We start from the raw sequence: 27,982 nt of genomic DNA on the forward strand, positions 1-27,982 counted from the left end.
AGACACTTTTATTTGAAAAGGTAATTAATTTTTTCTTAGGTCACAGGATTTTTGAAAATATTTCCAAGACTTTACGTCACGCTTTTATACTTAAAGTTATAAGTACTAAAGAACATCCCGAAATTTAAGACATCTGAAGTGAATGTGTGTTTGCTTGAAAAAAATTAAAGGCAAAGGTAGGAGCTTTCTTGAGCAAACAAATCAATAGGTACACTAATACTGAACTTTTCCATCAATACTGCATTCATTGAATTCATAATATGAAAAAGCAGACTTGATAATCAGCTGTATATATCATTCAGTTTCTCTTTTTTCATTTTGTTTCCGAATGAAAACAAATATAGTATCATCTAATACTTCTTAGAGTAAGATCATTAAGTTGAAAACGAAATAAACGACCTTAGGCAGTTTCTAACCTAATTCTTGATTTGTTTTAATGTTTCCTTTTTTAAGTCGCAAGTCTTCTGGCCAATAAAAAAAATACCGATATGTTGGGTGGGGTCAGCTGCTTCCTCACCTGTTTTTGCTTAATTTGTCTTAATTAATATACTCTATGTAACCAAGCGTACTGTTTTAAACAGTTCTTCCTCTTTACCTGATTAACCAGTTAGTTTATGTTTTCCATGGTGTCTTGCGTGTACTGGTAGTTGTCTTTCCTGCATGATTTGTTGTCTGTGCTATAGAACGTGGACTTTGCAGATGACAATAGTCTCCTATCTCATCGGCAATAACATGCACAAACCAAACTGAATAAGCTAGAAGAAGAAGCAGAGAAGACTTGCTCAAAGGTCAACAAAAAAGACTGAATTGTTAAGAATCAACAACAAGCACGAACTCCCAATCCAACTTCAAGGAGAGAACATCCTGGAAACAGACCGGTTCACGTATCTGGGGAGCATTGTCAACAAGGACGGAGAAGCAGATAATGATATCAAAAGCTGCATCAACAAGGCCAGGCATGATTCAACAGCCTACACCCCATCTGGAACTCCCGTGCATTGTCCTTCTACAGTAAGACCCGCATCTTCAACACCAATGTGAAGGCAGTCCTGCTGTATGGTTCTGAACCTAGGAGAGTGACAAACGCCATCTACAACAAGCTCCAGATCTTTACCAACTGATGCCTACGTCATACCCTGGGAATAAGATGGCCTGAAAAGATCTCCAGCAGCAGCCTGTGGAGAAGAACCAAGCAGAATTCCACTAGTCAAGACATCAAAAAGTGCAAATCGGGCTGAACAGGACACACCCTGCGCAAACCAGCTGACACCATTGCCAAGCAGGCACTTGACTGAAACTCTCAGGGGAGAAGTAGAGTTGTGAGACAAAAGAAGACCTGGAAAAGAACAGTAGAGCGAGGCAAAGGACGTGGGAACCTCATGGGACAACTGATGGGGGGCAGCCCTATACCGGGTCCTGGCGAGGTGGTGCTGCGGCCCTATGCTCCTTGAAGTAGCAGGAAAGAATAAACTAAACTCTATGATAACCAAATGCTGACTCAAAACATTCCTTAACTTTGCCAATGTGTAGACGTGTTAGCAGAACAGATTTCTGAAGACTTGACCAATCAGCAAAACTCTCGCTCTAGTACATAGCAACCCACCATGGTTACAGTGTGTGTCAACATGTGTAGTTACTAGGGTGGAGGAAATAAAAGACCACCAAGCTCCACCCCAAAGCCAGTCAGCGCCGGGCGACATCAAGCAAGAGAAAGACAAGGACAATGCAGGCGATACTCCTAGTGACTGTCTTCTCCTGTCTTACTGTGGCTGGTAAGTGGCTCTGAACTTTGGGTTAAGTTTAGTCTGTTTAGGTTAGATTGAGAACTGTAGGATGTTTTGATTGAGATTTCTTTATTCATATTTAGTGATTACTATAGTATGATAAGCGTAAGTGTCGGGGGTTGTATTTTATGAATTTACCATAGCATATTAATAAACGTGGCTCAAATTATTTTAGTCATATTGTCGATATGTATCATGATTACATTAGGTTTCTTTAAATTCACGTGTACGTTTTGCTCCTTGTTTGTTCTAGATATCTTTGTGATTGTTATACGCAGGGGTACATGTAAGGAATAAGATGGTGTTGTTGTTTCTGTTAGAATTTGGATTAGGGTTAGGATTTTAGTCTGCTTTAGAAATCATTATTTGAGGTATGATTGGCGTCGATGAAGAAAAAATAATTGATGATACCCGCATGCACTGTCTAAACGGGGAGGGTGGAAGGTTGCTTACGTTCTGTCTTCATCCTTTACACTGTAGTAAATATGTTGCACTTATTTCTCTTATGCTTACTACTGTCTGCCTGAGGTCCTTATGGGCTTACATTGACTTATTGTTAATGCTTCTTAGAGAACTATAGAGGAATATGTGTCCCTCGTTTCGGGGTGTACAAGCTTTGGTTGTGTCCTGACTAATGTTGTGCATGTTTCGGGTGTCTCAGTGATGAAAGTCCTGTGCCCAATCACAGCAAACACAAACTAATTGAACAGTTTACTAGCTTTAGTATCTTTGAAATGATTAAGACACTGTACCTTGTGAGATTCATCAAAGATAAAATAATCCATCAAGAAAATGAGTTGGGGATAAAGGCAAACTGATATTCAAGACAGCCGTGGCCTCTGACAACATGTGTAGTAAAAAGAAAACATTGGAGCAAGTGTTACCATCCGTCCTCAGTATTAATAGACATATCTTGTCTACTGCACATCAATAAAACACGGATGATTCAACGATTAATGTCAACAGCTTTTATGACTCGACGGACTGTTAATATACATTTTCATATATATTTGACCAGTCACATAAATATATTTGTTTTTTAATATAATACCATTTTCTATGTGCCTAAAACTGTGACCCATGTACAATGTAAATCTGCTCATAAAGTAATTATAGTCCCCTATTTTTTTGTTCAGTCGTCCCCACGACTTTTAAATATGTGGTTTTGTCAGTATGTCATTCATCGGAATTTCAATGACAGCATATTGGACATATTGAAATATTGAGCATACAGATATATACGTATCGGATATCTATGTAGAGAGAGTGTGTCAAAAATAGAGTAGAGAGTGAGAACTTGCAAACTATTTTGATCTTTTGATCTAGTTATTTCTAAAATATTTAAATGTCTTTCAACTTTCATTTTTACATTAACTATTTATCATCAAGAAATGCAAAATGCATAAAAACAGTGGTTAAATTTGGTGTCATTAGGTTATATAAATCAGTAATTCAGAGAAACAGAAATAAACATACAGAAAAGACAGAAGATTGAGTGGCAGGTAGCAAGGCATATACAAAACTAAATGCCGATACTGAATACGCAAATCTCTGTCCAGCAAACGCAGCTGATGTCAAATTCGGAGCCGCATGCCCTTCTGGGGACACCTGCACTGATGCCAACACCGAATGTTCAGGAACACCTCCAAAGTGTGTCTGCAGTAGTGGATTTACTGCTGTTAGCGGAGTCTGCAGTAAGTGTATTTTACATTGTCAAATGATTGCGACAGAACATTTTAAACCCCGTTTACGTTGGTATAAGCAAGAATAACAACTACTGACACACTTCATATAAAGACAATCACACGCACCTATTCTATTCCCCCTTTCAGCCTGTGCTATCATCCCTACCCGGGAAGTGGAGAGTCCAGTAGTTACATTACTGACCACAGAACCCAAATATCTCGCAGGGTAGAGCATGTTTATTTCCGAACGTACAAGATACAAGATACAGTGATACCTCGGTTCTCGAACATAATTCGTTCCGGGAGGACGGTCGAGAACCAAATTGTTCGAGAACCGAAGCAATGAAACCCATAGGAAATAATGGAAACTGGATTAATTCGTTCCAGCCCCAGAAATGCTATTTACTGGCCTAATTTGTATATAATATGTAGAAAAACATGAGTCTCAACAAGAAATAAGAAATAAAAGTGTATTTATTAAAACAAATAAATAAATAAATAAAATGTACTGTACAGTACAGTAAATTGTGTTCATTTACTGTACCTGTACCAAACTTTTATGGCAGGAGGGAATGAATGTGGAGGGAGGAGGAAGGGGATGGTTATTGTTTTGAAGGGAGTCCTCTTCAATAAAAACAGAGGGTAACTGCTCTTCGGGTGTTTCTGTTCTCTGTATCTTTTGCTGAGGAGAATCAGAATCTTGCTCTGCAGTTGCTTGTCTGATTTCTTTACGGAAGATTTGTCAATTGTTTGCTGTTTTTTTCTCCTTTGCAAAATTTTGCGGAAAGTGGACATAACATTGTCATTAAAAATGTTAACTGCTCTATTTGCTACCACTTTATCAGGGTGATGTTGTTCAACAAAATTTGCGATTTCTGCCCCTTTTGCACACATTTCATGACTCTCTCCACAAAAACGTGACTCTCTCTCTCTCTGCACTCACACTGATGACGCAAGCAACGCGCGCTGGGCCAAATGAACGCCATTCGGCTCAACTCGGCTCATCTCGGACCTTCGGATGTTCGAGTTCCAAATATTTGTTCGGATTCCAAGACAAAATTTTCTCGAATTTCCTGGTCGAATACCGATTTGGTCGAAAGTCAAGGCGTTCGAGAACCGAGGTATCACTGTATCTTTATTGTCTATAGTCACAAGAGACATAGAAATTTTTCTTCGTTGGGAGCTCTTCCTTCTCGTGTGAACACGTTCCTCACCGCTAGATGTCCTGATGTGGTCCAGTCGATGCGCGGGAAATCAGGTGGTGGAACGCAAACGCTGGGTTGAAGAGAAATAAAATACTCGCGTGAAAAATGGCAGTTATCCGCCATGATGTCCGACGTGATCTAGTGTGGAAAATGCGAAACTCGTTGAAGCAGCGAGGAGCAGCACACAGGACTCCCAAAAATGTACACAGGGCAAAACCATCTATCCCTACAGTCCTACACCACTAGTTGCTACGCAGAAAAAAAACCTCCAAATAGGAGAAAGCAAACGAAAAGTCGGAGCTCTCTCAACAGGGTCGTATCGACGAGAGTCGCGCCCCCTTAAGTAACAGTTTAAGGTCCAACACCGGTCATAAAATTGTCAAAAATTTTACATTTTAGCCATTTTGAGATTACTTCATATTGTGAAAGTTTATATTTTGTTCTATTCACTCACCAAGTGGTTTTTCATTGAACAATCTACAAATATGTCTATTTTGTCAATTAAAAAATAGCTACTTCTATCCTATTTACTTTTCCCGAGCGCAGAATTAGCGAGCATAGAGAATGTTTGAGACATAGCAACACACTCTACCAAGTGGGAAACTGTGTCACATCGTATATCGGTCGAAAGGTCAGGACATGAATTTTCAAACAAAGGCTGAGTCAAAACCCTTAGAAGGCTCCAAGCTATGATACAAGCTCTTTTCTAGACGACACAAAGGGTCGGAAACTTCCTTATATGGACGCATGCGTAACATACTTTGCATATAGCCAATCAGAATTCTCTAATGCCGACCTAGACGTGGTCATAGGTCACACGAGCACGCTTCGGCTGTGCTCGGGTATCCCGCAATGCAACTGTCATGGCCTCCGGATGTAAACAATGTCGAGAGTAACTCATAGGTAATGCTGGGGTATTTTCTTTCTGGGACATTAACGTTGATATTAAATGTTCACTGTACCTGTCAGACGCTCATTTCTTCTCACAATACCACGTGCGAAAGAATAAAAACCACGTGGACATTCTTAGACCGTCGTAGCAGATAAAAAAATAACTTAGTGAACTGAATTCTGCTGTCGAAATCGCCGTCAGTCATGTGTTAAGCGAGCTGAAAATAAAGCAAAATTTAAACATTTCTATGAGGGCTTTTAAAGAAATATTTATTAATTTGGTAGTTATACCGTTTTAAATCAAAATTTCTTAAAATTTAACACAGTGTTTAACAAAAAAATTCATAAAAATAATCTAAGCCGATTTTGTAAAATCCCCGTCATCCGATTGTAGATCTGTCTTAAAGGTAACTATTTCAAACAGAATTTTGAGTCTACTCACAAAATTGACGAAGTTTTATGCTTTTAAAATTGTTTGTTTTGGCGCCATTTTGGATTGTTTCCACGGCAACCGATAGCGCAACTTGTGCAGTAAAACCATTTTCTGAAACGTCATTCAAGGGCTAAATAGCTGATACAAAAAAATCTGCGCTATCCCGTGAAACAATTTTTTTTCGACTGGTGTGTCGCAGTTTTTTTTAATGTTAAAGGGGATTTAGGGATTTCAAGAGCTGGACTTCAGCATTAGCTTCAGCTTTAAGATAACACATTTTTATCTAACTATTGTACTTTTTTTAGTTATTGTAATACTTTAATGGTGCTTCGTATAATTGTTACGATAGAGATTTACAGAAAGAACATCCAAGACTTGTCAAAGAATAAATAAAAATAAAAATATAAAAATGCAAAATAATAATTTAGACATCAGCAGGTGACACAAATAAGCAATTTGTTAAACAAAGTTGTCTACAACAGGATGCGAATTCATATGAGAGGACATACACACACACGATATGGGCAAAGCGAGAAAGATAGAGTAGACTGACACACCAAAGTAGAGATGATGCATGTGTTGGTCATTAAACTCAGTTTGCAGCTGAACTTGCAGATGATTGCACCTGTGGTTCTGGTTGTTCTACATGCAACATTTGTTTAGAAAGTGTGTCAAAATGTGTGTGTTGCTGGCTGTACTCAGTCTGTGGAAAGATGCAGTATATATTTTACATAATCAATTGGTTGCAACAATGCACTTTAACAGTAAATCGACTACTTTAAGTGAATATTAATAAGGGTATAAATAAACACCTACCTCACAAATGTTTAACTAACCTATCTAAGCAATACAAGAACAATTGCACGATGTTCTGATAACAATATTTGTTGACAGCTGCAAACGGAGCCCTGGGTACAGCTTGTTTATCAGGTTCTACCTGCACTGGCGACACTTTAGTGTGTGATTCATCTGTGTGCAGTAAGTATTTCACCTCCGTTTGTATTGCCTTTGAAGAAAGCTTGGAGAGACTAAACTTCTTTGATTTCTAAATGTTGTAACTATTTTCTGCTAACTTCCTTGATTTGTTTTCTTACTTTATAAATCATTGTTCACACCCTTTGACATGCATTTGTTACTTTTATTATATTTGCACATTTCGATTATCCCCTTTTATCAATAATTCTTGTAACAAGATTTTATAGCAAAAACTACTCTTTACAAGACAAAAATATACATTTTCCGTTACAAAAAAAAAAAAACTGAAGACAATAATGTCCTCTGGTAAAGATAACGATGACATTATACATAATTAAATGTGTACATATTCATTCACGTATTATAGACATCACTCATTCTATAAAGCCTTTTGTGTAGTTTGTGTTATTTTACATACATGTCTACAACCAAATGTGCTCTACATAAGGTAGAACGTGAAGTCTATGGCAATCAATTAATATTAGAGGGATGTTTACTTCATTCTCAACTGATAAACAACAAGTTAGACTATATTCTGTGCACACGTTTGTATTTTTAGAGAAAAAAGTTGGACAGACCTGTACTGCTACCGCTGACTGTGTTGCACACTCGACCTGCTCCACCAACAAATGCGCGTGTGATAGCAACTACAACGCAGGACTGACTGGCATGTGTGGTAGGTATCTCACATGTCAACGTTTAATACTGGTCGTTAATTAACTTTTATTTTTCCAAAACTAAGGTTCAGCCAACTTTCTTTATTTTCAATATCTTTATATAGGGGGGGGGGGGAATTGGTGTTTTACACCTTGTCAGCAACTAAGGCTATATTACGGCAAGCAGCCAGCCCTGTGAACAGATGCCACGTGCAGAGAAAGAACAGCATGCCCGAGACGAGAAATGAACTCAAGGCAGCCAGCCTTCACTGTATTGGTGACAGGCGCTAACCGTTGCGCCACCGGACTGCTATTTTATATTAGGGATTCATTGCTCTTAGCGGAGTCTGCAGTAAGTGTATTTTTAATAGTGAAATGATTGCGACAAAACATTTTAAATCTTGTTTTCATTTCATTGATATAATCAGGATAAAAAATGGCCACCACATTTCATATAAACACCCAATCACACGCGCCTATTCTTCTTCCCTTTTAGCCTGTGATATCATCTCTATCCGGTATGTAGACAATCTAGTAGTTACATAACTAACCAAAGAATCCAGAGATCTCGTGGGTATAACACATATCTTTGTAAGAATGTAGCAGTTAAGGCCTTTGAGTTGTGCACCTTCCCTTCCCTGTTCTCCTGCTAGCAGTTTCTCAGCGGTAACGTTAATACACTAAACTAAAACATGTTTTTTTTTCTGTTTGCAGCTCAAGGAAGTGCACCTGGAACTGAAGTTGGAGCTGGAGCGACATGCAATGCTACTTGCACTGGTGCTAACTTTGAATGTGTAGCAAGCAAGTGTACGTGCAAAGCTGGCTTCACTCTGTCTGGAAACTCTTGCAGTAAGTATGTTTTGCATATTAAAATGGTTGTGACAAAGCACTTTAAAATATAATCGACCTATTTTATTAATTTTAATTAATTTATTAACAACAATAATAACAATGACTGCCTTTCCTAAACATTCACTTCCATACAAGTATGTACCATCACATTTAAGACAATGTTCTCTTTTTTAATACATTTCTGCATCAATGGCCGCAGTTAGACTCTCATTTTGTGCTAATGTTTACCATGTGTCGCTGTACATAAAACAAATGACATTTAACACATCAAATATTTACCTAGGTACTTCTTATCTGATAACAATGACTTTGCCTGGTTAGTCGCCATTATGACTGTACGCACCTACCAACTTGTGGTGGCTACCATGAACTCAATATTGTTATTCCATACTCTACCAGATTCAGCAGAAAATGCTCTTTCCTGTTCACCTAATGAACCACGTGGTATTTTGCACGTGATACTACCTGCGTCAGTTCAAAATCGACTGATATTTTGCGGCATCTTTTATTGTGTTTGAAACTGTTACATTTCATTAAGAAATACACAGGCATTACCGCCAAAGTTTGCTCATTTAATTCAATATGTGTACATTAATATCCATGAGAGAACTTGTCAGCGCGAGCACAAACATCGACCCAACCATCAAATCGCGTTACGTTGAACAGGGACAATGGCCACCGCCCGGCTTGTGGGCTGTCGTGCGGGTACCATTTATTCTCACAAAATATACATTATTCTCCTCGTCACACAAAACACAAGCAATCCCTAGAACTACCAGCTGCATTTTAGTTTCTTGTGTGTTTCCTGTTGTGTTGACTTCGGCAGAGCTGACTGACTTCAGGGTGGGTCTCAGACCTTTTATTGGAATCCACCCTGGCAACCAGGTATGTTGATACAAACTGACACTATAGGATGTTGCTGGGCACTTAAGAGGGTTGTGCGGATTGGCCAAGTCTCCTGCTCTTGTATCATTCTTTTACACATTGACACTTTCCATGAATACTTTGAGTGAGTGTTTAGTCATTTCACTCTCTAGAATATTCTTGGGAACACACCAGCTGCTTTAAGTGCACCTAGTTTAACAGCAAAGCATTCAAAAAACATCTGGTCAGCATAAAAATACTTGAAAGCTCTCAGTAAAATAATGTAATTTCTTCTTGTTTTATTTCTTTATCATGTTTACTAATGTTATGCTTAATATTTAACATTGATGAACAATTTCTAACTAAAGAAGTAAATCGTTAACAGAAACCAGCGCTAAATTTCCAAGCCATTGAACTATTTTGTCATAAAATAGTTAGATGACGATTTATAAGTAATAAAACATTTATCTGCCCGAAATTAAATTACAGGATACTTATTTTGATTAAATCTTCCAATGGCTTGGAAAAATGCCTTCAATGACCAAAAGCTAAAAAGAATCTTGCACACTTTACCTTTTACTTATAGAGTTTACCCTGTATCTACCTTTTGCTTATAACGCCAGACATGAAAATGCACGAACATTCCTGATTTTTTAACAGTAGTTCAATGTCACTTGTGTCAAAAGTCCCATTCCTTTGTCTTATCTTTTTATGTCTTTCCTTAATATTCAAAGAGTTATCTGAAAGTTGTTCAAGAATCTTAATAATGCAATGCTATTTATTTAAATTTCCTCGATTTTGATTTAAAGCTGTTTAAAATGAATGCACAGAAATGGCATATAAATAGTGGCAATGTTACTTGTTGAGGGTCTTTGCTATCAAACTTTGACCTCTTTTTGGCTGCGTGGTTATCGAGCTCAAAATATTTCCTTAGAGAAAAAGTTAAGATAACATTCACGCCTAGAGAGAAACCTTTGACCTTTGAACATTTATTGAATTGAATTCACATCGGGAAACTCCAGAGATAGGAAGAAGGAAGCCAAATTTGCTTTAAAAATTAATTACATTTGATTGCATAACATGTCCTAATGTAAACAAACACCTGCTTGTAAATGACTGCGGTGAGAGGTCGGCGCTTTATCTCACGTGTGCCACTCGTACTCAGCTCAGGTTGTAGCATGTTGAAAATGGCTTCCTGTAGGATTTGTATGGTGTAGGTCTTCTTGACCTCAGTTCCTCAGTACATCCTCCATAACTGCGCACCGATAAAATTCGTAGAGCCATGCCATTGCGAAAGTAAAATATCCTAGAAGTTTTATTTTCAAGTGTAACATGTTAGGCTCGTCCGTCTTTAGAAATATTAAAAGTATTGATACCCTAACATCACACCAACCTTATTTGAAATTGATTGTAACATTCGTACATAATTGTGTTTGTGTAAACAGTGAGAATGTTTTTATTCGCTGATGAATCTTTTTTAAATCATACCTAGTTTTCGATGTAGCAATTCATAGAATTTTTCTTTGTTTCATGTTTGAAAATATCTCTTCGCACACATTCGTCAGCTCAGAGATTACCACCATTTTCCTTTACATTGAGTAAGAGTTTGATTTTTCAACATTTCTAAAATAGCAACCATTTAGTCATGAAGTTCCCATAATCATTAGTTAACTTTTTCCAAGCCTAGCAACGTGTGTGTGATAGGAAACATATTTGTGATTGTCTTTAGCGTCCTCTAACAACTCTATAAACTGTCGGTGGGTGAGTCATTTTGTTCTAATAAAGTTCACGATTTTCTTTATTCGCAACCTGGTCCATGCCTAATACATGTTTACACAGCGTATCTTGATAAATAATCCAATGGTGAAGCCGGCTTCAATGTATGGATATGTTTCATGAGATGTTTGCCGAATTCAGAGGACCAAAGTTTTTGTGGGTTAACATTTAGAGATCAATCAGTAGTGACACTTCTCACTTTTCCTGTTGGTGTCACTGCGTTGTTACACACCAGTAAGTGGGGTTAAATCAAAACAATTAATATGTGCCACCAGCCTTTTCTTTGAAGGCAGGGGACCCCGAGTATCTCACGACTCCATCAGAGACGGCAGCCACGCTGTTTGTTATTCTTGCACCTTCCTGTGTTAGAATTGAGTTTTAATGTTTGAGTGTATTTTATAGTAACATTTTATTTAATTAACCTATGTTAAATTAAAGAAAAAATAAACAAGTACATTTTAACCTGCGGGCTCCGCCGTGCTTTCTCCCCGACCCGACACACACCATAGTCAAGGTGTGAGATATAGCTATAGCTTGTTTCTAAGTTTCCAATGATGTACAGCGTTATAATCTTCCTCATCTTATCTTTATTTTGAAAATAACACTTGTTCTGTTTAATTTTGCAACTGAGCATACTTTACGAGTAGATTTAATCACCGAGATTAATAGAGTTACTAACTTCTGTTCTCATTAGATGGAGTCACGAGTTAACTACTAAAACGAGGCATGAGTCTACAAAGCTTCCGGTTTAGTCATTTTCATTGTTTAGGCTCGCCGAGACTATGCGGAGAACTTCGCAAGAGGCTAAGCGTTGGTCTCGGCAGACAGACAGCAGTCCACCTGTACACGCCCATGAGGGAGTCATTCTGTTGTTGCCAAAGCATGAAGTTTTCTGGTTACACGGATGTCGCGAGTGCTCAAGGTAAAAATGAGCAGTCCAACCAGTTCTTGGTCATGTCGGAGCATGTTCTGATACCGGGTAGGCAACCCTTAGCCAGAAAACAGGAAACACGAATTGGAGTGGGGGGTGGTCAGATAACCCACCACGTTGATCGCGAGTAAACAAAGATTACAAATAATGTTACTTAAACCTGAAGAGCACTTCATTTTTGACATCAAGATTTATTCTGCTTGTTGGGAGAAAAATATGTGACAAGAAAATCTACCTGCAAATATTGGATAAAGTGTTGTGTTGTCTGTCTTTACTGAGCGCTGTTGTGTTGCGGCCCTATGCTCCTGGAGTGCAATCTTAGTAAAACAATTTAGTCATATAGACTGCATCCTCTGTACACAGTGGGCCACTTCTACCCGGTATATGTTTCGTAATAAGAAGTGAAATCAAAATGGAGAGTATAAGCAGGTGTAGCTGTAGTATGTCGCAATGTTACATCCACATTACAGTGTTGACATGAAGGTGTTATCGGAACGTGTCCTGCCCTCGTTCAAGGCTGGCTGTAGCATGATAACAATGAAATTTTGTGAACTTGATTTGTCTTGTTGTTCCTGTTGAAGAAAGTGTGTTAATCACACCTATGTTACCACCTGAGAATTTACATAGGACAGAACTGAACTATCGTTGACAACTGAACTTAACAAAGGTGAAAAGCAAGAAGAAAAGTTGGGGGTTTCTTTAATTCTTTGTTTAGTCAACGCCTATACTAATGGTCGTGTTATACTTTTCAGGTACATGTAAATTGCAAAGTAAACAACTTTTCTGGAACCCTTGCGTGGAGCAATACTTTTCTGTGGTGTTTACAAGCATCAGCGACGGTTTTTTTTTTTTACCGGGGCGGGGAGTTATTGGAAGAATGGGGGGAAGGGAGGTCAATATGTTGAAATAAATTGTAAGCTAAATTTTTTTCTCAAGACGCCAGGAAAAAAGGAAATTGATCAATTCAGATCATCATGCTAAAATAATTCACAGTTCAGTATTAAAAGTAACCCTGACGATCTTAACTGTGTGAATACTGTTGCCTGTCTAACCAAGGGAGCGAAGAAAGGAACAATTTTATGCAAGGTAAACAGGATTACCTCCCTTTAACTTTTAAAAGTGTCTTGCCATCTCTAAATATATTTATCGCCTTGAAAATCCATGTTTATTCAGACATCAACCCCGGTCCTTTTTAATATTGTATATTTTGTTCTGTTATGATTGTAGTACCTTAATTTTGTTATAATCTTGAGTTCCATTTCCTTCTTACATCGAGTACCTCATGTAAAATAAAGTGTAGTTGTTGCTTATTGTGCTACTGCAGTAAATAAAGATTTGTTATTTGTGGTCTTGCTCCTTTTTATATGCTTGCTGTGAAAAACATGTTTTCTATGGAGACGGGATTTTTAACTGGGAAATTGGCATGATTTGGTGTTTAGCCGTGTGTTTTCAATCCTCTGTGAGTGACTCATGTTTTATCGTTCATTCACTCATTTACTACTTCCATTTGATGAACGATTACTCTAGTACTAATTACCAATCTTATATGACAGTAAGGTGCAAGCAAACCTATTTTTTGTGTGTTGGGGGCTGGTGTGTTCAGGTCTGTTTTTATCTGTATCATTTAAGGGCGCAGCATTTCTTGTCACTAAGCAATAAGTGTTAATAGAACCATCCATATAACGCACTCATTCCCTTTTATTTTGAGCTTGTTTGTATTCTTTCTGTCGAAGTACAATAAAACAACACAGGAGTGCAGGAACCTATCTAAGTGTGGGTTATTAAGTCGGTCAGTCAGTCAGTCAGTCATCAAGACAAAAATCTTACTGTTTTGTAAGGCACGTGCTTGTGTTCTCGTTTGTATGTTCTCTTATTTTACTTACAGAAAAAAACACTCCAGCTTAGTCCATTCTTTGATTATACAGAGTGTCAATATAAAGTAAAAACAAAGTAAAGGGTTAGAATTGCTTTCTTTAATAAATCAAGACTTTTCAGTTTTTAAAAACAGGGTCTGAAAATAAAATTAAAGTAGGAAGGGTAACGATGTATTAATGAGTCACATAAATTAATCAAAAAATTTAAAAAGTTTCAAAAAGAATTAGAGAAGTAAGACAAGTCCCACGTACTTAGTCTTCACTTTATTTTTAAAACAAAAGTGGGAAAGTTTTTATGTTTGTAAAACTGGTAAAAGTTGCACCTGCCGTCATTTTCTTCACTATGTATTTTCCATAGATCATATCTGAAAACAGATGGCGGCAGGAGCAACAGCTGGCAGTTTTATGTATGATGAAGTCTAAGATCTTGCAGAAATAAGATTTTACTTTGTGCGGGACATCTTCATCTAGACTAGAGTATATGAAGCTCCTGATTGCCATGCGAAATATTTAATTAAAAAAAAAACATTGAAAAAGACAGTAAACAACTAAAATGTTAGACTACACAATAATAATTGTGAAAGAAAAAGTTCAGAAAAGAATATTCATTGTCCTGGACGGAAAGGGTCAGACACGTTCAACATGTTGAAGATGACTTGACTGAGGCCTAAACCACGTTGACAGCCAGCGACACGGTCAAGATGGTCATACAGAGAGTCCACACAGACACCTGTCCTAGAGCCACCCCTTTGTTTGAGACTGAAAATAAAGTGTTTACACCATGAGTCATCCTTCTAGCACAGGGTTGCAAGCTAAGACTCTACTATGGTTACAACAGTGCATCCACCCAGGGTGTCGAACACGAACGCAGGCTAGGACAGTTTTCACGGCCCTTGTGTAAGTCTATTAGTCTCGCGAGCTTTTACCAAGCAGTCACCATTTGATCCCTCTGCTGGTGTGCAGGCAGCTCCGACTGGGGGTTTAGCAACTGCGTGAATTTTTCAAGTTTTAAGGATTAGTTTTGGGTGTTTGCTTTTCACTGTTTACATCTCTATTGGTCGTCGTCGTCGTCGTCGTCGTCATCATCATCATAATCATCATCATCAATAATAATCATTAAACATTAATCATCATCATAATACCACACACACACACCACTGTGCAGATCATCTTATATATATTTGTTATCCCTTTTGCTTTGAGAAATAAACAGGTGAGTGATAGATCCCAGGTATTTGAAGCCATTGTCACCAACAGTGACCAGTTCGACATTATTTCCTCATAAGACACAGATGTTAAACTGCTACATAACACTTTCATTGCAGAGGAAGGAAAACCAGCGTGAGAGACAAGAAGAGGTGGCCTCGAGAAAAGTGCAATACGGCCCTCAAGGTTCGGTGACTACTTTTACCTTTGACCTTTTCCTACCAACCCTTTACCTTTCGCACGATTACCATTTCTACCAGAGGCCAAGAAAACTTATCATTTCACATTCGATAGAACACTGTGCATGCCACAGTATGACTTCTCCCAATATGATTGGATTGGTAGGTTGATATATTTTAGAGGAGAAGTATTACAAATATATATATATTATTAAGTGCTGACCGGTCCATTTTTTCATTTAGGATACGGAGAATGGCATTGTATGCATGACAACACATGATCCACAAACAACATTTTTATTTCTACGCTACTGTCTAAACAATACAGTAAACTCTTCTACAACACCCACACCACAGAGAACACACAGAACACACACAACACACACAACACAACACACACTCGCTCATGCTCGCCTTCCCTTTCAAAATTAAAGAACAAAAAAAAAGGAGTTTGTTTTCTGCAAGTCTACAAATGAGTGTGTGGAGCTACGTCTTTGTCATTGTGTCAGTAAGTAAATGTGTTTCATATTATGTCTGATAGTAGCTACTTATTTACACAAACTACACTTACTGCAGGCTGATCCAGACTTGTGGTGTCCAGCATTGCACTGACACGTCGGGGTAGTCCGTGGTGTACAGACGGCGTTGGCGTTGGCGCAGTTCGACTGACCTCCATTGGTGTATGCACATGGGGAGTCAAGTGCCACGTTGCTCAATAGAGCTGCAACATTTCAATAATCATGTGCCGTCAGTAAATCCTTTCTCTTTTTTTCTTTCTTTATTTTCCTCCTCTGTTCTGCTGTCTTTCTGCCATCTCTGCTGGTGTGTGTGGGTGTGCGCGTGCACTAATCATTTTTTCTTTTAGCTTAGCATTTACTTCTTGATGAACAAAGTTTACTTATGCTTATCTCCAATTATTATCAAAATGATGTGATGTTGTCCTATTATAACAGCTCACATCTTTTTTTCATAAATTTTGCATTTATTTTGTAAATCTCTCGTATCAAAAGAACTAACGTGATATAAGTCCCACAGCAGTAACAATTAGATACGATCACAGCAATCTATTATTCGATATAAGTTATTATTAAATTTGAACAGTACACTGTACACATGGTCAAGAGATAACTAGGAATAGAGCTATAGCTAGTGTAACACTTGTTCCTCGTTGACGGATTGAACTAACGCGGGGTCAAACGGACATACGTGTGTGTATGAATGCGTGAGTGTGTGTGTGTGTGCACTTGCCAGCCTGTTTCCCATAAAGCACTTTACTTAGTGTGTGAGTATACACAGATAAATGTGTGTCTCTGTAAATTGTAGACAACATTAGAACGTTACTTTCTTTTTGGAGATTGTTTTGTTTTTGCTGAGAGCAATAGGATATGATAGCAAAAGATAGACAAGAGTAAGAATTATTTCCAAAAAAAGAATTGACACAAAACGGAAGTCATAGCAACAAAAACGGTTTCGCTAAAACATAACTGAAACATGTCTTTTTCGATTATATATTTTTTATGAATTGCAGTATTCATAATATTTTAAGTTCTTCTATATTTTATATTGTAAAAAGCACTATCTACATTACTTACATCAATCAAAAATTTTATTATCTAGTGTGTTTATAACCTTTCTCCACATAATAGTGGTCTAATCTATCCTGAAATCGCCTTTAACACAATATTTTTACCTGGTAAAACTCAAAACTTACCACATTTTCCTCCATCAGGTTCGGTGTATCCAGGTTTACATTCACACTTCTTGCTTTTTGTTGAACAAACGGCGTTGACATCCAAACAGTCACCATTTGATCCCTCTGCTGGTGTGCAGGCAGCTCCGATTGGGGGTTTAGCAACTGTGTGAATTTTTCAAGTTTTAAGGATTAGTTTTGGGTGTTTGCTTTTCACTGTTTACATCTCTATTCGTCGTCGTCGTCGTCGTCATCGTCGTCGTCATCATCATCATAATCATCATCATCAATAATAATCATTAATCATTAATCATCATCATAATACCACACACACACACCACTGTACAGATCCTCTTATATATATTTGTTATCCCTTTTGCTTTGAGAAATAAACAGGTGAGTGATAGATCCCAGGTATTTGAAGCCATTGTCACCAACAGTGACCAGTTCGACACCCGCACGGTGCAACATTCTTTCCTCATAAGACACAGATGTTTAACTGCTTCATAACACTTTCATTGCCGAGGAAGGAAAACCAGCGTGAGAGACAAGAAGAGGTGGCCTCGAGAAAAGTGCAATACCGCCCTCAAGGTTCGGTGACTACTTTTACCTTTGACCTTTTCCTACCAACCCTTTACCTTTCGCACGATTACCTTTTCTACCAGAGGCCAACAAAACTTATCTTTTCCCATTCGATAGAACACTGTGCATGCTACAGTAGGACTTCTCCTCATATGATGGGGTTCGTAGGTTGATATATTTTAGAGGAGAAGTATTACAAATATATATATTTTATTAAGCGATTACTATAATATGTTGGCGCTGTTTTTTTAATGAATTTCCCGTATCATAGTAATTAAAGTGACTGTTATCGTTTTAGTCATATTATAGATATTTATAATGACTATTTATTATGTCTCTACAAGTATGCGTTTTCTTTTTTGTTTGCTTGCTCTAGATGTTTGTTTTTATTTTTAGCACGTGACATGCAAGTGTCCATGCTAGATTATTGTATAAATTAGCGTTGTTGTTTGTAGCAGAGTTTGGATCAGGGTCTCACGCATGCGGCCCGCGAAACATTTTTGTGCTGCCCGCTGCCACGTCCGCGGTGTATATGTATGTTGTGCTTGGTGATTAACTCCCGCGGTGAAAATTACCCCCGTTCACAAGCGAAATGAAAATAACACCTGTATTGACAGGTGTGGGCTACCGTGGGAAAAACTTGTTTCAGTGGCTACGGACGGTGCACCAGCAATGTGTTCAGAGAAGGTTGGTGTTGTTGGATTAATGGTAGAGAAACGGAATCAGCTCAGCTTGGCGGGACCTTTTGCAGCCATACACTGCATTCTGCACCAAGAAGCACTCTGTGCCAAAAGTCTACAAATGAAAACGTGATGGATGTTGTCGTGAAGACGGTGAACTTCATACGTGCACGGGGTCTCAACCACAGACAGTTTGTGTCATTTCTAGCTGATTTAGAAACGGAATACGGAGAGTTGCTGTATCATACGGAAGTCAGATGGTTCAGTCGTGGAAAAGTGCTGCAGAGATTTTTTGAACTGAGACGGGAAATAGCATTGTTCATGGCAATGAAAGACAAGAGACATACCTCAGCTCAGTGACCCAATGTTTTTGTCGGATCTTGCTTTTCTTACTGACATCACGCAACATCTCAATACACTCAATTCACAACTACAGGGCTCAAAGCAGCTGATTACCGTGATGTTTGACCGCATCAAATCATTCAGATGCAAGCTGACTTTGTGGGCCACTCAGCTGGCAGATGGAAACCTGGCTCATTTCTCTTTTCTACAGAGCATAACGGTTGAACCACAGCGCCTGAAAGACTACGTAGACATCCTCTCCAGACTACTGGAAGATTTTGAACACGGTTGTCAGCAACTCACTTCTCTCCAACCACAGTTTGTCCTTGTTGCCACTCCGTTCGCAGTTGATGTGAAAAACGTTCCGGAGGAAGTCCAGATGGAACTACTGGACCTGCAGTGTGACACTGTTCTGAAGCAAAAATACGTTGATGTTGGAGTTCCAGATTTCTACCAGTTTCTTCCTAGAGAGAATTTTCCAAACTTATTCTGCACAGCTGCTAGAATTCTAGCGATGTTTGGGAGTACGTACGTTTACGAACAGTTTTTCTGCAGAATGAAGATCAACAAAACAGCATTACGATCAAGACTGACTGATGAGCATCTGAGAGCAACCTTGCGGCTTGCCACTACACGCGACTTCAGGCCTGACTTCAGGTCTGGTCTCTGCCAAACGATCTCAGCTGAGTGGACAGAAACATGAGTGACGAGCCATCTGCAGTAGGTCTAGTAATTATAGTTGTTTTTGGGGGAACTACAGTTTCTGCTTTTTATTAGTGACAGAGACAACGTCAACTTGTTTTAATAAACTAAACTGCCTGTGCATGTAATAAACTACATTAAATGTAATTAATAATTATAAAAACCTTATTTTAGCATTTAACTGCAGTGACAGTAGTGTTTGTAAAATTTAATGAAAAAACATTTTCTTTTCGTGGTGCGGCCCGCTGACTGGCTGTTACTTTCCACTGCGGCCCACATGCTAATATGAGTTTGAGACCCCTGCTCAAATCTGTCCGACGTCCTGAGGGGCTCCCACTGCTTCATTGTTAATGCTTCTTAGAGGAATATGTTACTCGTTCCGGGATGTATGAGGTATGGCTGTGTCCTCAATAATGTTGTGACTGTTTGCAGCGAGGGAGTGATGAAAGCTCCGTGATTATCTACAGAAAATAGTAGCTGATTGAACAGTTTACTAGCATTAGTTTCCTTGAAATTATTACCACTCTATACCTCGTGACATTATGAAAGATATTGTGCATCTTCCCTGTTCCTCTCCTGACAGTTCCTCAGCGATAAAAGTCAATTTGATGTTCAATATACTGAAATCACATCATTGCTTACATGGCTGATAAAGCTAGCCGTTATGCTGTTTTGACACTGTTTGCCGCTCACTTTCTTTGAAAGGGTTATGAATATAATTGTGGCACAGAGCAGTAATGACCTTTTTTTTAAAAAAAAAACCTTCTTAATCAGCGCAACTAGAACATTGTCATCGTCATGTGACTTTCCTTCCCTCAGACTGATTATAATTCTGTCTGTAGTAGTGATAAACAATAATGCTTTTTGGAAGTAGTTGCAATGTTTTCGAGGTGGTTGGCGTCCGTCCAGAAGTTATACAAGTCATTACATTATTTATTCCATCGGCTTAGCACAGATTTGCATTCTATGAGAAGACGGTCATTGCTGTATTTGATGACTAAAGTTTTGTGTTGATTTGTCTTCGCCAGGTGTTTAGAAGCTGGAAGGCCTTTTTGCTGTAAACTCGCGCCATAAACTCCGTGTAGTCTGGTACTGCTTGTAGACACAGTTGTCTTTAGCTGTCTTCATCCTCTTCTTAATGTTTACGTTCATTACTCTGAACATTGCAGACTGTGGCTTGCTTTTTCTCTTTCTCCAAGGCCTTCCATTAGTCACAATAGTCTAGAGAATGACGCATGACCCAGGGTTGTTTTCTTTTCTCCCTCTAACCCCATATTCTCTTGTAGTTATCTCTCCAGCTATGATGTTTAAATCGCACTCTCTCATGTCCAGGCCAGCGAATCTGCCTTAAAGATCTCAACTGTTGTGTCTTGTAGCTTTTACATGTTAGAGTGGATTTGTGGGCTTCTTCAGTTGGTTTCGCCATCAGCTTCAACTTTAAGATAATGTTGCTAACTTTTGTATGTAACAGTTATTATAGTGATACTTCAATGATTCTTCATATAATTAGTATGCGAGACATTTACATGAAATATCCAATACTTACTAAAAAAAAAGAAAAATACCAAATAATAACTTACACTTCCCCAGATTATATAAATAAGCAAATTTTGAGAAATTAGTTAATAGTCTACAACAGGATGCGAAAATATATATTAGAGGACACACACCCACCATAAGCAGAACGAGAGAAAGAGAGGAGACTAGGTGACATACCAAGGTAGAGATGATGCACGTGTTGATCATTAATAACAGTGTCCAGCTGGTAAAGGCAGCCCTACTGTATGGTTCTGAAACCCGGAGAGTGACAAATACCATCAGCAACAAGCTCCAGACCTCTACCAACCGATGCCTACGCCCTATCCTGGAAATAAGATTTCCTGAAAAGAGAGGGAAAGGACGTGGGAGCCACATGGGCCCACCTGAGGGGGCTGCCCTATACCGGGTCCGCAGGCGAGGTGTTGTTGCGGCCCTGTGCTCCTTGAGGAGTAACAAGGACTAAACTTAAACATGTTTCTTTTATTTGTGAACAGCTCAGGTAGCTGGAGTGGGAGCTGGAGAGGCCTGCGACGCTACACACACGTGCACTGATACTAACTCCGCCTGTCTAGCAGCCAAGTGTGCCTGCAATGATGGCTACACTCAGTCCGGCACAACTTGCAGTAAAAGTACGTTTTCCATATTAAACTGGTTGTGAGAAAGAACTTTATGTATAATCAACCTTTTTAAATTGATGTATCAGCATTAATAATGGTAATGACTGCCTTTCCTGAACGTGTACATCCATACAATTATGAACTCGCCCGCGATAAAGATATGTTCTTTTCCCTTCTTGTTATCTGTTTGTTTACTCTATAAAGGTTTCTTTTGTTACATATGCAGCTTTAAATATTACAAAATCATCATTTTTAAGGCGCGTAATTCAAACTTTTAAGGCTTGACGAACTTAAAACATCTGTAACTTCTAACCTTCTTAACTCTTTTAGTTGTAATTTCAAATCCTGTAAGAAAGCACGTCTCTTTCAGCCCTTAATATGGTAATTCCTTTTACTTGTGGTAATGTGGGAAGTGGATAACTATAAATAGTAAATATTTAGTAGTTGCTCTGGACACTCAAGTCTTCTTAAGCAACCCAAACTTTTACTGTATAGTGATTAGAGATATAACACACAAAAGCGCAAATTGAAGTAAATAGAACGTTCGAGTTAATCTAATTCCTTCTGGAACCTTCTCCTTATCTGTCGGTGTAGTGTGAAGCACTTCGTGGGTCACAGTGAGGGTCATATTAGTGATACAATCATACTAGTGACTAGTGATACAGTCGGACTTGTTGATAGCAATACAGTGGTACTAGTCAATAATTCTACATATTGATTAAGATGTCACATCATGTGCTATTTATGTGTTGATATGTTTATATGCGCGTATTGGTTTCCATACATATGTCTACTCTTGTGTATAATTGTGTACCTTGACAACACTGAATATCTGATAAATCATTCTGTAGTGAATCTTTTGATGTGTGTTAAACAGACGGAGGTGGTCGCCTGTCTGTTTCCTCTTGGTTCCTCGCTGGAAGTCTCATCATGCTTTTGATGACACTGAGTCTGCAATAAGATACTGTCTGACCTGCTACTGAGACACAAGCACAGAAACTGGACTTGATATCATCTTTGACTGAAACTTTTTATATTCTTTTAATTTTTTCAGTAGAGGAATTAGTAGGACAAATTTAAAGTTGCAAGCCAACAATAAATTTCTTTTAAAGGGATTCTGAGCTGTATTTAAGAGAAAACAAAGAAAAAAAACCCATTTGAAGTAGATACTGAACTAAGAAGCAAAACTATTGGAAAGATGTTTGTGAATATAAAGAAAGGAAAAAGAAAACTAGTGAAAGACCAAGAGCAGCCATGTTATATATTGGAGAATGAAGCCTACCGCACCCAGTTGTTGTATAAAGGTTAAAGTCGGACTAAAGTTACATGGGTTTCTCTAACATTTGAAGTAAGCACTTTTTACCGTATCCTGCACAAAATTATTAGTTAAAACATTTTCTATCAGTTAGTTTTAGTTTTCTTTTTAATATCTTTGCTTGTAAGTTTTGATCCTTCCAGTTAAAATTAGTTTCATTTGATGAACGAATCAAGATCGGTACTGAGTCCTTGGAGTAGAATTTACTTTTCATTGAGGTACTAAGTGATGTGCACGTTTTTTCACTGTTAGTATCCTTGTATTCAGTATTACAATCCTCCTAATCTTTATCTCTGTTTTTCTTTTTAAGCTCTGGCTGTCTGTCTTTCTTTCTTTTTGACTCTCTTTCTCTCTCTCTCTCGCATGTTCACAGTATGAACCTGACGGTAATCGCCGGGTGAAAGTTCAAGTCCCTCAGTGAAAAAAAACATTATACCTTCCGAGCCATCGTTCGATCTGATATTCTTTTTGCAACTTTTTTTGAACAGATTACTAAGTCACGACTTAAAATTGCTTTTGTTTATTTTGATTGTTTATTGCATAATACAGCACCATGCATGTACTCTAAAGGTGCGTGTCTTTCTGTGACTTTTATAATTGTAAAATTTACATTCCGTCCAACAGCATGTGAATAATTTAGTTTTCTTATAAATACTTTCTGCAAAACAATCCGTGTTTGTGCTTATGTGTAGGGCATGAGTTTGAAATCTAGTTTATGTATATTAAGTTATTAAATTCTCATGTCAATACAAGCACACCTTCAACAAAACCATCAATTCTACAGCACAAAAAATCACATAATGTAGTGCGTTTGTTCAAAGACAGACCATAAAGCATCCTACATAGCCTGATTTTTTTTTGGTCACAAACAGTTTAGCTAAACACCAGGCGAAGTATTTAAAAGTAACAGTTGTTTTTATTATTATTATTATTATTATTATTATTATTATTATTATTATTATTATTATTATTATTATTATTATTATTATTATTATATATAGTGTATATTGGGGACTAGCAAACTATTTGTTTTATTTGTTAATTTTCAACACTTTGAAACTCCTACAGCTCAGTGGTATTTGTGTTTTCTGGTTTCCCGGTATCTGTACTATTTCAACATCATTCTTATAGTTAGCTATCTGATTACTGCTTGCGTCTTCTATGTTGTTGGGTTTTTTTTTATTGTATGGATTGTCTTCATATTTGTTTTTCTTCTTGTCTTTCGTGTCCTTTCCACGTTTCCTATTAAGCGCTGAGAGCATGCTCCTTCATTAAGTTGATTATCCACTGTATGCATCACACGTTTATTGTTATAAATAAAGAACATCTCATCAAGTTTATTGTTATAAATAAAGAACATCTCATAATGTAAGTTGGAGACGTCACACATGTAGATGCTTGAGGGGCAATGAAATTTAAATTATCTGAAGAAACGAATTAGCCAGTGCTTAGAACTAACCTTCTCTGCTCTTCCCACTAACGTTTGTTACATTTTTGTTTGAACAGAGACTTTTATTTAACAAAATAGCACTTGATGTACACAAAAAAAGTTGATTTGTCGCCTTCGTCTTCCATTCTTTTAAGATGCAAGTTTTGATATATATATATGCACAAAGTACAAATCCTGCTGATAAGAAAGGGTAATAACCGTGTCGATTACAAAGCGAGTACACGGTTCTTCCCCTTGTGGCCTCTGCTAGACGCTTGAAACTACAAAACATTTGATGTCGACACAATAAATAGGAAAACACTGATGAAATTTTAACTGCATGCAAATAGGCATTAATTTTTGTGGCATATATAAGTTTATGTAAGTTAATTATATACATATGTATATACTTTTATTTATCGAGTGTGCTGTCCCTTCGCCTAACTGGCTCGAGGCTGACTCCTCTCCCTCACTTTTCATATTTGTCAGTTGATCTGCTTGAAGTTTTGTGTATAATGTTCATCAGTACATCTGTTACGATGTTTGCTACATTTCTGAATGGATTTCTGTGTCAGTGCCACTTTTTATCCTTTCCTAGGCCATTTTATTTCTATTGTCATATCTGCGCCATCTTGTCACTAGATGTGAGGTCTGTGTATCTGTGTGTCGACTTCAAACTGATTACCTTCTCCCAGCTGCTTCACAATGTCGAGTTGTCACAGCAAGCTTTGCGTGGAGTACAGGTCAGTCTGCAACGACTGACATCGTGTATCTCCAGGAAACTCAGTGAAACATGTCGCTCACACTAAAGTGACTGCGCAGAGAGGGTGATTGTGATGCTGTGCGTTAGAAGTGCACATGATGATGATGGTTATTATAATTATTATTTTTTTTAAATAATTTTAAAATAAACTTTCTGTATTTAATACAGACTTGAAGAAGCTTATTCACTTTTTTGACTTACCTCTGTGGCTGGTATAATGCCTTAGCAACGGTTGGAAAATAAGTCAGACCAAGATGCTTGTGGAAGGTGGACAAAATATGGAGCAAACCCATACACCGGAACTACTCTGTCAGTCTGGCAGACGGTTTGCCAGGATTACTGATGTGAAACTCGAGAGAATCCTGCACAAGGATGCAAATGAACCGATCAGTCTCAAACATCAGGTCATGGTAACCGCTTACAGTACAACCTTTATTTTAGAAAATTTCTCTTAGCTTCTTTGATCTAGCAAGTCGTTAGGTCGGGGCGAGGTCAACTGCACGTTCGTCTTTTTTCCGCTAAACTATCTTATAATTCTTTCTCTGAATCCACACATTTTCTTCCAATAGTCATTGTTGGATGTGATACTGAAAGCTGACTTAAGCGCGAGAAATTACAGTGTGTTAGTTTGTCTGATCAACCAGAGATCACACAGCCTAACCCAACTCAGTTTTTGTCTTCTTTTTTTCAGCGACCAAACAAAGTCTTGGGAGTGAAGCACTCTTCTGTGAATCATTTTTGTTAAGTGGTCTCAAGTCGGAACCAGCGTGACAGGATTATTTGTCACTGTCCAGACCCACCCCGATGCTACTTGTGTTTCCTTCTTCCGTCCAAGAGACGTTTTATTGTACCCAGAGCTTCCACTGCCCGTTCTCGGAATAGTTTTATACACCAGTCTGTTGTATTACTGAATAAGTGTTGGAAGGATTTGTGAGTGTGAGGGTGTGGGTGTGTGGTTTTGGGAATATAGTTTTAGTGTTGTTTCTTATTTAGTCGGGTATTTACATGGACTGTAGGTGTTTGTGTGAGATGATAGTTTGAGTGGAATTTAAGTTGTTTTTATTCTAAGTTTTATTATCAGCCAGTTGTTTTACCACGTCTTTTAATTTCTCCTAGTGAGATAATAAATTGAATTGAATTGAATTGAATTGAATTTCCTGGTTCAAGTTCTGTTGTCCAGGTCTCCAAGTTACCAATGACACATGAACAGGAAACTTGAAGTGTGAATGATCTCGAGACCCTAGCTACCATTTGTATACAGAACATAAAACAGTATGCTGAAAGATTTCAAGAAGCACAGTAAGTGTAAACATTTATTTCTGTTGACATCTTAAGTGTTTCCAGTCACGTAGTGAGGATTTAGAGAGTAGGGGTACCTCGAGTTAAAAGAGAGCTCGTACATCATGTCCGGACAGACACTTAAGATTTTATCTTATAATACTTTGTATCTTTTGTATTTTTTATCAAATGGCTCTAAAAATTGCAGTATCACAAAGACTAGTTTCACTTCTACAATGATTAGTTTATGTACTTGTATTACTTTGATCAGATTAAAATTTTCATCTGTTCTTGTCTAAGCTGGCTCGCCAAGAGAATATGTACACAGGAAGGCTTGAAGTGACAGAGGAAGAATTGCGTTTATATTGGATAACATCTGTATTACTTCTTGTGTATTTCGTGCTTTATGATATACAACGAAATATCTTTGCTCAAATAAGATTGTGATAAATAGTTTAGTTTTGTACAGATTATCACAGTGTGAAAGAGTGACACGTAGAGAAAGAGAGCCTACGAGTGGGGAAGAGAGCGAAAGGGAAGAGAGTTAAAGGAGATGAAATAGCAAATGAAACCAAGCATTGCAGAAGGACGTTACAAATGAATATTAAGCAGAAGAACAAAATAAAAATATTAAAGAGGTGAACAAGAGTGATAGAATAAAAGGGAGAGAGTACCTGAAATGAAAAAATGTTCACCGTAAAAGAAATACATCTATGACTCACCATAACTGTTTATCTCGACTTATTGGCTCTAGTTTGTCCCGTAGACCTTAAGAGGAATGTAATTATAGTTAAAATCTTGTTGTGATAATTAGTTGTTATAAGTTAACACGTTAATCAAAAATCTTACATTATCTGAGAAACTTTCGCACTTATCGCATTTTACGTGTCACAGTTTTCTATCTTTATGTGAGAAAAATGGTTTATTTGGTTGTCCACTTGTCATCGAGCAGGGGATTATATAACACGCACTTTTATAAGAGGATTAATAAACATGTAAAGCTCCTCTTCTATATGTGTTGTTGTCTTGTGTGGGTTGCCAAGTAGTCTTTGTAAGAAAGTACGTGGATGCATTAAAACCTTTTTTTTTCTTTTTGAGATTGATTTAGTGATACCTAGGGTTTGCTCTCAGTGTAAAAAAAATTATTTTCTCAAATCGGGATGAATATGTTTTTGATATGTTTGCTTATAAACATTGAACAGAAAGAAGTAGAAATCTTAAAATTGTTTGTCGACAGATAAGCCAGGGTAAAAAATGTTCAATGTGGCTTCAGCCTTGATAACCAAACCAAATCCAGCTACAATCCCGATGTCAGTGTTGATGACATGTTTCTGTGCAACGAGCCTCTCACTATCAACGGTATGACAGCTAGGCAGGTCGACCATTTCAAGTTTCTGGAAGCCACCATCTCAAATGATCTCACCTGGGAAAACTGATGTGTAAATTTTTAGGGAGTTAAAACAACGACTAGAATTTCTGCGTCAGCTAAAAACAAAATCGGATTAAGGAGGGATATTCTGGTCGAGTTTTACTGAGCGGTGATCGATCATTCAACTTGTATGACAGCACCACCCACAAACGGAAAGTCTGACTGGGTGGTGCATGCAGCGAGCACCGCTATTTGGTTTGACCTATAACCCCTGTCCTGTGGGCACAATTTACACTAGGGCAGTCTGTGCAGGTCACACAAGACTGTGGCTGACACATCCTACCCAGCCAATGCTCTGTTCTGTC

General features: G+C 38.0%; 2 protein-coding genes across 4 annotated transcripts; both read left to right on the top strand.

Moving 5' to 3' along the window:
• Positions 1 to 1,599: 1,599 nt before the first annotated feature.
• LOC112572861 (prion-like-(Q/N-rich) domain-bearing protein 25) lies at positions 1,600 to 23,447 on the top strand. Of its 3 annotated transcripts, none has more exons than XM_025252785.1 (9): positions 1,600 to 1,772; positions 3,344 to 3,478; positions 6,893 to 6,976; positions 7,533 to 7,649; positions 8,344 to 8,478; positions 15,252 to 15,318; positions 15,888 to 17,592; positions 21,341 to 21,475; positions 22,341 to 23,447. In XM_025252785.1, the coding sequence occupies exons 1-6, from the start codon at positions 1,724 to 1,726 to the stop codon at positions 15,269 to 15,271; spliced, it is 540 nt and encodes a 179-aa protein (XP_025108570.1). In that variant the 5' UTR covers positions 1,600 to 1,723; the 3' UTR covers positions 15,272 to 15,318; positions 15,888 to 17,592; positions 21,341 to 21,475; positions 22,341 to 23,447. The 3 variants fall into 3 exon arrangements, with proteins under 3 accessions (XP_025108570.1, XP_025108571.1, XP_025108572.1); XM_025252786.1 differs by having other exon boundaries at positions 15,888 to 16,058; XM_025252787.1 differs by lacking the exons at positions 15,252 to 15,318; positions 15,888 to 17,592; positions 21,341 to 21,475; positions 22,341 to 23,447 and adding an exon at positions 11,816 to 11,868.
• On the top strand, positions 18,724 to 19,308 carry LOC112572049 (general transcription factor II-I repeat domain-containing protein 2-like). The gene has a single exon (XM_025251559.1). It carries the CDS (start codon positions 18,724 to 18,726, stop codon positions 19,306 to 19,308), a length of 585 nt encoding a protein of 194 aa, XP_025107344.1.
• Positions 23,448 to 27,982: the final 4,535 nt, after the last annotated feature.

This window comes from Pomacea canaliculata, linkage group LG9 (genome assembly GCF_003073045.1).
Source record: "Pomacea canaliculata isolate SZHN2017 linkage group LG9, ASM307304v1, whole genome shotgun sequence".
NCBI classification, from domain to species: Eukaryota; Metazoa; Mollusca; class Gastropoda; order Architaenioglossa; family Ampullariidae; genus Pomacea; species Pomacea canaliculata.

Bases quoted from the DNA above. Each gene is read 5' to 3' on its own strand.
- LOC112572861 (XM_025252785.1), top strand. From the start codon at position 1,724: ATGCAGGCGATACTCCTAGTGACTGTCTTCTCCTGTCTTACTGTGGCT. The intron at 7,650-8,343 runs GTAGGTATCTCA...TTCTGTTTGCAG, and splicing joins AGGACTGACTGGCATGTGTG to CTCAAGGAAGTGCACCTGGA. The intron at 8,479-15,251 runs GTAAGTATGTTT...CTTTCATTGCAG, and splicing joins TCTGTCTGGAAACTCTTGCA to AGGAAGGAAAACCAGCGTGA.
- LOC112572049 (XM_025251559.1), top strand. From the start codon at position 18,724: ATGTTTGACCGCATCAAATCATTCAGATGCAAGCTGACTTTGTGGGCC.